This window comes from Chelonoidis abingdonii, chromosome 3 (assembly GCF_003597395.2).
Source record: "Chelonoidis abingdonii isolate Lonesome George chromosome 3, CheloAbing_2.0, whole genome shotgun sequence".
Taxonomy (NCBI): Eukaryota; Metazoa; Chordata; order Testudines; family Testudinidae; genus Chelonoidis; species Chelonoidis abingdonii.
Window position 1 is genome coordinate 4733711 of NC_133771.1, and position 8897 is coordinate 4742607.

Here is an 8897-nt window from a genome sequence, read left to right on the forward strand (position 1 = left end):
TGTCTACAACTATTTTGTAAACATACAGTAACTCCTCATTTAACATTGTCTCACTTAACATTGTTTCAATGTTATGTCCGTACTCAGTTAGGGAACATGCTCATTTAAAGTTTTGCAGTGCTCCCTTATTAACATGGTTTGGCTGCCTACTTGTAAGCTTCTGTGGAAGAGCAGTGACTTTACAAGGGAGCATTGCACAAGTTCAGCTTCTCTGCTTTCCCCCTCTCCCTCCCAGCATTTCCCCCACTGCCAAACAGCTGTTTGGTGGTGTTTAGGACTTCCTGGGAGGGGGAGGAGCAGGGAAGTGCTGTGTCTCTGCTCCTCCCCCTCCCTCCCAGAAAGTCCTAAGGGCTGCCAAACACCTGTCTGGTGGTGCTTAGGACTTTAAGGGGGAAGGATGTGGCATGCTCTGAAGAGGAGGTGGAGTGAAGGTGGGAAGAGGTGGCCCTGGAGTGGAACAGGGACAGGAAGAGGTGGGGCTGGAGCATTCCTGGCAAAATCTGAGCCTGTTCTCCAGGGAAGCTGCTGCTGCAAAGGTGCTTCCTAGCATCCTTACCTGCAGTGGGGCTGTCTGCGTGGGGCAAGCCGGGGCACTGCTCAACCACAGTACAGTACACAGTATAATACCCTTTGTCTGCCCCCAAAAATTCCCTTGGAACCTAACCCTCTGCGTTTACATTACATTTTGTGACAATTGAATTAGTTTAACATTGTTTCACTTAAAGTTGCATTTTTCAGGAACATAACTAGAAGGTGCAGTGAGGAGTTACTGTAGTTCTGTTGCCCTGGCACAACCTGCTCATCAGCTGATAGAACTCACCTGACACGTGGCCATGCCAGAGCAGAACATCCTTCTTGCGCTTTGGCGTTAGGTTCTGTTCTGCTGTCTTTGTTTTCCTTGTGTCCACTTCCCTTTCATTTTTGTTATGGCTACTAGCATACAGTATGTAATTAGCCTGGACTGTAGTCACGCCAGGTTCTTCACAGCCTGTTCCATGCAGGTCTGTTAGAATGTACGTGTGTGGATTTTGCAGTTACATAACCAGGGAGTCCTCACGTTGTTACAAAGCTGTAGTCAAATCTACACAATGTGTTGCTAGCTCTTGATTACAAAGATCCTTGAAAACAAACATTAGCCACTGCTGGGTCTGCACCTGCAGGCAGCCAAATGAAGTATGAACTAACCTTCATTTAGTTGAGTCTGAAACTTTTTTCTTTCTGAGGCCCCCTAAGATGTTATAAAAACTCAAAGGCCCACCTGTGCCACAACTGTTTTTCTTCCTATAAAACCTGAGGCTGGCATTATGGAGTAGCAAGCCGGGGCACTTGCCCATGGCCCCATGCAACAGGGAGCCCCACAAAGCTCTGGGGCTCAGGCTGTGGCTTGCTTCCTGGGCCCCAGGGAGCTTAATGCCAGCCCTGCTTCTGAGACTCCCTAAAACCTGCTCACAGCCCCCCAGGCAGCTTTGACCCCCATTAAGAACCAGTGGTAAACAGAGCACATGGTAAGTGATATCTTACTGCTCATGGTGGTTTAAGTATGATGGCCTCTTAGCTGGAAAACATGAGCCACCCTTCCCCCCACCCCCAATCTTTATCAGTAGCCTCTAAATGAGGCTTTTATGTCACTCTTCCCTGAGTCTCTTGCAGCCCCTCAGTCCCGCCTTGTTTGAATACCCTTTTGCTGTTTTTCGCCCAGTTCCAGTAACACAGGGGGTGCTGTAGGCAAAGACCAGAGCTCGCTCCACCTCATTACCACCAATTCCAACCATCCATAACAGTCTGCAGCAATTAACACCTGAGCAAGGACGCGGGGGTTCATAAAGCACTTTACAAAGTAGTATCTGTCCTGTCCTCAGTTTACAAATGGGAAACTCAAGGCCTACATAACTGAGATCTCAGCACATACTGGACAGTTAGAAATAAGTCAGAGCTCCAACTCTGTATACCTGATGGCAGTAACACACATCAAAATATGGTTCAAAAAAGTTTTGGACACAGCTAGCAGCCAGATGAATGGACAGCACTGAGCTCTCAGCGTTGCAGGAAGTCATGTAGTTAAGCGGTTATCTTACTATTTATAAAAATGCCTGAAGCATAACTGAGACAAGCACATGCTATTTAAAAAGATTTAAGTGCTTATGTCAAACACAGCTGTCTTGTTACAAGCCAATATTTTATTTATTCATATACATGTCAGAACTATCTGTTTTAAGGAATTGCTAGGTTTTTCTCAAATGCTTAATATTTTGTTTAAAGCTACAGAATGCTATAAACTCATCCAGTGCCAAGGTCATTTCTTAGAGAATTGCCTATATCTTATGAAAAAGTTGTAAATACCAGAGGACGTGTAGAGTAAGTTTATATGCTCTTAAAGAGTTTCTGATGGTACTTACAAAACCAAGTTTTCGCAACGTATATCTAAAGCTAACCCTCCGGTTAGCACTGTCTCACTGCTGATCATCTCAAGAAGCCCTGATACCAAGAATTTAGGTTACACTGGATTCTTGCATAACTATCAGCGTACGAGGAGAAATACTGAAATTACATGTAGAAGCCTCCCCATCAGAATGCAGAGAGATGTAGTCAGTTACTGGGGATGCATGTCTTCCTCCAAGACTGCAACAATGTGTGCAGCAGAGGGACGCTGCTTCGGGTCCTCACACGTGCAGATGGAAAACATTTCAATCGCTTTCTGGTATGACTGGTCCAGCTCCTCCATGTTCAGTGGTGGCCTGGTGCCCAGAGCTGCATAATACGCCTCATCATCAAAGTCATCTTCATCAAATGTAGTCTCTGGCAAAGAACATTTAAAACAGGTCAGCAGCAGTAACTGGCAGTCTCAATTGCCTTAGATGTGATGTGTGTTGGAAAGTGAATGCCACCTTCCCGAGGGCCGTCATCCATTCAACCCCAGACAGTCTTTTCCTCCTCCAAATGGGAGTTTGAAGGGTAGGGAGCAGGAGAAATCCCGCTCTGTAAGAACCAGCGAGCTGGTCCTTTGAAGAGTTGCTTGCCAATCTAGAGCCAGAGTTCAGCAAGTGCTACCTTAGATCCTGTTTGTTTTGCTTACAAGCCCATCTATCATCTCACGCAGAAATGCTTCAGAAGCAGCTGGGCCTCTGCCACTTTGTAAATGCAAAGGGACTGCATCAGCAAACCAATCTACCACTTCAACCTATAATCAGTCATTTGGTTTTCTAGACCCCTCAGAAAATGCGCCAACTGCAGACCGCTGGGACAAATGCAAAACCCTCCCTGCAGTTACCACATTTCGGTACTTGCCAGCAAGCCATGTTTTCTGCTGGAATCTCATTAAAACAGGAGCCCCCCCCTGCGATTACACAGCTGCATGGTTTATAGCCGGGGAGATTCTGAAGTATTTCCAGAGACTTTTAAATACTAATTTGTAATTTCCTTGTTTAATCTTATCCCACTGAAGTCAGTTGCAATACAGCAATCAGCTTCATTAGGATCAGATTCTACCCTGAATGAAATTTTCTGTTATTTAAGGTGAAAGTTTATAAAAAAAAAAAAAAATTACTAGTTTTCCAGCTGTTAACTTTAAAGTCCTATACTTCACTACTTCCAACAGGGTGAAAGTGTCTTGGTCGCACACCTGGCCTAGGCAAAGCCTACTCCAGCTTAAAAGAGGGGTGTTGGATGTGCGGATTAGGAAGGTCTGCGAGATGCTATCTGTGCATATTTGTATGTCAATACGTTGTGAGTGCCCTGGCACTTTGTGGAGATGCTGGGGCTTGAGTTAGATGAACAAAGAAAACTCTAGGTTTGCTGCTGGACTGGCCAGCTTGTTTGAAGGCCAGAGCAAAGGGAGGCTTCTCTACCAGCCTTAGTTTGGGAGGAGTTTCTGCCTAGAATGATAGTTTTAGGATTCAAATTACATTATCCAAAAAAATCAATATAAATAAGGCCAAAGTTACCACTCGCCTTAAAAAAAAAAAAAAATAAAAAAAAATGAATTCAGTGCTGGCTTGACAGCCCTAGAGATTGAAACCTCCAGGCATCCAGCAGACACGGCAAAGGCAGTCAACAGCATACGCTTCTTCCACTCTGCCAGCGTGCCTCAAAAGTAACCTGGCAGGACCACTTCTAAAGGCAGAAGGAGGGTGTCTCCAGAACCTACTCTCTTTGGTCTGTCTAGTCAGCCAAAAAGTTTCAGTGTCAGTACAGGTAGTGGGAGTATTTGGCAACATGCATATCTATGCCTATAGATCTGCCTGATACCACCTAACCCTCTTCACACAACCCACCAAAAAGGCCAGATAATTAAGGGCCAACTTTTGTTCACTTCTTGCCTTGACAGGAACTAAGGTGACAATCTAGGGAGCCGAGGTTATCCCATTATGACCCTACAGATTCCATCCCCGATCACCTGTGCCATCTAGTGCCTCCTTTTAAAGTTTTGTTCTCTTTGAGGAGCACTTTTTGATGGAAGGACAGCACTGGCACTTGGGCCAGTCAGCATCTAAAACAGCAGTCACAGATTAGCAAGGCTGTCCTGCTTTTGTACAGCAGAGACATGGTGACTGAATTGGAGCAGCACTGGCCTTTTAACGAGGAAATGGAAATAGCACTTTGCTATTAAAATATAAGCCCTGTCCCAAAAAAGTAAAGCCAGGAACTGTTTAAATGCTTCTATAATAATGCACTGGCTGGGCCATCTGCAAGGACTAAGGGTACGTCTACACTACCTGCCGAATCAGCGGGTAGTGATCGATCTATTGGGGATCGATTGTATTGTGTCTAGATGAGACGCGATACAATCGATCCCCAAACACGCTCCCTGTCGACTCCGGAACTCCACCAGGACAAGAGGCGGAAGTGGAGGCGACGGGAGCGGAGGCCGTCGATCCCGTGCTGCGAGGACGCGAAGTAAGTCAATCTAAGTCGATTTAAGATACGTCAACTTGAGCTATGCTATTCTAGTAGCTGAAGTTGCGTATCTTAGATCGATCTCCCCCCGCAGTGTTGACCAGGCCTAAGTCTAGGAGCTGGACTTTTAGTTCAAGCAGTGGAAGCTGATGCTTTCAGATCTAGAGATCCTAGGGACCCATTCACACTGTTCGACTAGCTTATGCATCTACTTTGGCTTCCGAGTCCAAGTATTCCAGTTGCCTTTGACGCTTTGTTGAGCTCAGTTAGCTGGGCTGGAGAAGGATTATATTGTTATCCTTTGACTGTCATGCTGACCACATCACTTTGGTCGTAGTTAAACTGCAGCTACCACCACGGTAGATCCCTTCCCCAACACAGTTAAAACACGACTCAGTCTTGCAGTATAGATGGACCAGAATCATAGTCTAAGCACCTTCACTTGGCTTTTAGCAGGGCTGTAGCATGATTCAGAAACATGCTTTGGTCCTGTCTACACTACACAATGGGAACTAGGCTGAGGGACTATCCAGTTGTAACTTGGCTCTCATGCCAAGTTTAGTGTTGAGAGGAATTTGATAAGCAGCAGAATTTCAAGGGAGAATTCTCCTGCAGCTGTTTAACAAGCAGCTGGACTGCTTATGGGGCACGTCAGTATTTAAAATGATTAATTAGGCACATTTATCAACTCATTTGGATCTAAAAACCCAAACAAACTTTAAAGCAGCTCAGCCACCTGCAAAAACATTGTGCGCAGCCAGGCACGTGTTTTGCAGTAAGTCCCCCCCCCCGCCCCCCGAGTAGCTTTGAGGGCCTCTTCTATGCTTCAACATGCTCCAGGCGAGGTGCGACAGTACTGGGAACAAACCAGTTCTTGGAAGCAAGAGAAAGGGTTAAAAAAAATAATCAGTGAACAGAGGAAGGTCTGGGCTAACCTTTCCCCGCACTATTTCCTTATGTCCTCCTCCAGTAGGCTATTTAAGTGGATGAACACAAGACAGCTTAATTGTTTTTCTAGTTGTATTAGTAGCAGATCATGATTCACATGTGTTTTCGCTAGTGGATGTGCAATAAAAAAACAAAACACTAAAGGCTTGTCTACACTGCCACTCTTGTCAGTATAACTTATGTCACTCAGGGGTGTGAAAAACAAACAAACCACCCCTAAGTGATGTAAGTTACCCGACAGAAGCACTAGTGTGGACAGCCCTATGTCAGCAGGACAGCTTCTCCTGACAAAACAGCTGTTGCTGCTTGTGGGGTGGTTTTATGTCGTCAATGGGAGAACTCTTCTGTCGGCACAGAGGGGCTACACGAGCAATCTTACAGCAGTGCAAGTGTAAGCTCGGTAGTGTAGACATGCCCTAAGGCATCCCCTGCACGTACAAATGTTCAACAGTCAGTTCCACTATTGGGTAAATCTATCTTTAAGGGCAGCTTCCTGCAAGAGCTGCTTGATTTGAAGAGTTGGGACTGTAAGAAATTAAAGCTGACCTTCATCGTCGTCGTCATCATCATCATCTTCAGGCAGGTTCAGATGAGGTATGGAGAGGGTCATCATCTCCCACAGAGTCAGTCCAAAAGCAAAGATGTCCGCCTTATCAGTGATAACACCACCATCCTCCAGGGCTTCCTTAGGTTTCCACGGCTCTGTGCCAATATAAAGTGCCTCCGGGTCACTCACTGCAGAGAAACAATACGCGACTCAAGCCAGGTCCACATTAGGAAAAACAGTGTACTTAACATGTTAAACTATAACTGCCTCGTCTACACTAGGATTTGAAGATCCGTCAGCTGGGTGAAGTAACTTCTAGGAGTAAGCGAGAGGTCACCCTGACCAGCTAATGTGTGTTAAAACTGTGGCTTGACTTGTCCACATTAGGATTTTAACACAGTGCATTAACTGTTAAAAACACTTTCTCCCCTTACTTTAGAAGAGGCCTTAAAAATAAATGGAAAGAATCAAGTTTGGGGTGTGTCTCAAAACCCAGTGATTTTATTCACATTTAAAGAGCGCAGGGGGACTAAGCTAAATACTGTAGAAAGGGTAACATTTTGCACCAGTGCAGGGCCTGTGTTCCATCACGCAGATATCCAGTTCTGTGCTGCAGATTTAAGTCAAGGATAATAAGCACTTAATAGACACTTCTACTAAAATCATGCACATTTTAGGAACAGCACAGGACACCACAAATAGATTCCACTGCAAATTTGCCTGCTTGGTGCTATGAGGCATGGGCCTTAAGATCAACAGAATACTAGAAGCTCCAGTTAAGGATTTAATACACTGAGGAGTTAGCATTTAGCATTTGGTCTGCTTGAACAGCATGACTAACAAACATGTTCTGAATATGAATGACAGTTGGGGATCATTTAAGAACACTTTGCAAGATGCTCGAAAAGCAACAAAGAAGAAAATTGTACTGGTTAAAAAAATGATCTGCTTTAGAGAAAAGTGAAGGCAGCTATAAAATATAAATAAATAAATACATAAATAAATAACAAATGGAAGAAAATGGAAGTTGATAGTAATGACTATAAATCAGAAGTCAGGAATTGGAGAAAATTGATAAGGGGAACAAAGAGACGCAAGGAGAAATCTATGACCAGCACAGTGAAGAACAATAAGGAGTTTTAAAATATATTAGGAACAAAAAGAAACCTAACAATGGTATCCTAACAACAGAAAGAAATAGCAGAATCATCCATAATAATGTAGAAAAGCAGAAGTGTTCAATAAACATTTCTGTTCCGGGGGGGGGGGGGGGGAGAGATGATGTAGTCTCATCATATGGTGATAACTCTTTTCATTCCACTAGTATCTCTAGAGGATCTTAAACAGCAAATACTAAAGTTAAACATTTTAAAATCATCAGATCCAGATAACACACTCAAGAGTTTTAAGCGAGCTGGCTGAGGATCTTGCTGGAGATTTATTGTTGACTTTCAATAAATCCTGGGGAAGTTCCAGAAGAAAGCTAATATTGTGCCAGTTTTTTAAAAAGGGTAAGGAGGAGGACCCAGGTAATTATAGACCTGTCAGCCTGACATCAATCCTGAGCAAGATAATAGAGCAGCTGATACAGGACTCCAATAGTTCTTTAATAAGGAGAGTAATATAATTAATGCCAATCAACATGGATTTCTGGAAAACCCATAGTTATCAAACTAACTGGATATCTTTCTTTGATGACTTGATAAAGGTAATAGTGCCGATGTAATATACTTAGGTTTCTATAAGGCGCTTGACTTGTTATCACACAAAATTTTGATTAAAACACTAGCATATAAAATGAACATGGCATATATTAAATGGATTTGGATTAAATGGAACATGGCACATATTAAATATTAAAAAACTGGCTAACTGATAGGTCTCAACATGTAATTGCGAACAGGGAATCATCACTGAATGGATGCGTTTCTAGTGAAACGGCTCAGGGATCGGTTCTTGGCCATGTGCTGTTTGACATTTTTATCAATGACCTGGAAGAAAACAAAATCATCACTGATAAAGTTTGCAGATGACACAACCAAAGTCAGTAAAAGCAGCAAAGAGTCCTGTGGCACCTTATAGACTAACAGACATTTAGGAGCATGAGCTTTCGTGGGTGAATACCCGCTTCGTCAGATGCATGCACCAAAGTCAGGGAAGTGGTAAATGATCACAGGTCACCGATAATGAACGTGAGCAAACAATGTGTTTTAAAATGGCTAAATGTAAATGTGTACCCCACAGAACCAAGACTGCAGGCCACACTTCCAGGATGGGGGACTCCTATACTGGGAAGCAGTGACTCTGACAAAGATTTGGGGGTCCTGGTGGATAATCAGCTGAATACGAGCTCCCGCTGTGACATTGTGGCCAAAAGAGCTAAGAAAGCAGCAGAGAATCCTGTGGCACCTTATAGACTAACAGACGTTTTGGAGCGTGAGCTTTCGTGGGTGAATACCCACTTCGTCAGACGCAGGTGACCTGCGTCTGACGAAGTGGGTATTCACAC

At 44.0% G+C, this 8897-nt stretch overlaps 1 protein-coding gene across 1 annotated transcript in view; it reads right to left on the reverse strand.

Annotated features, from left to right (window-relative positions):
• Window positions 1-2157: 2157 nt before the first annotated feature.
• Window positions 2158-8897, reverse strand: part of PBK (PDZ binding kinase) — a 15861-nt gene continuing 9121 nt past the window's right edge. Inside the window, exons 6-7 of the mRNA XM_032801716.1 lie at window positions 6393-6576; window positions 2158-2798 (exon numbers count right to left, since the gene is read on the reverse strand). Coding sequence (XP_032657607.1) covers window positions 2591-2798; window positions 6393-6576 — 392 coding nt within the window. The 3' untranslated portion in view covers window positions 2158-2590. The remainder of the gene's footprint in view (window positions 2799-6392; window positions 6577-8897) is intronic.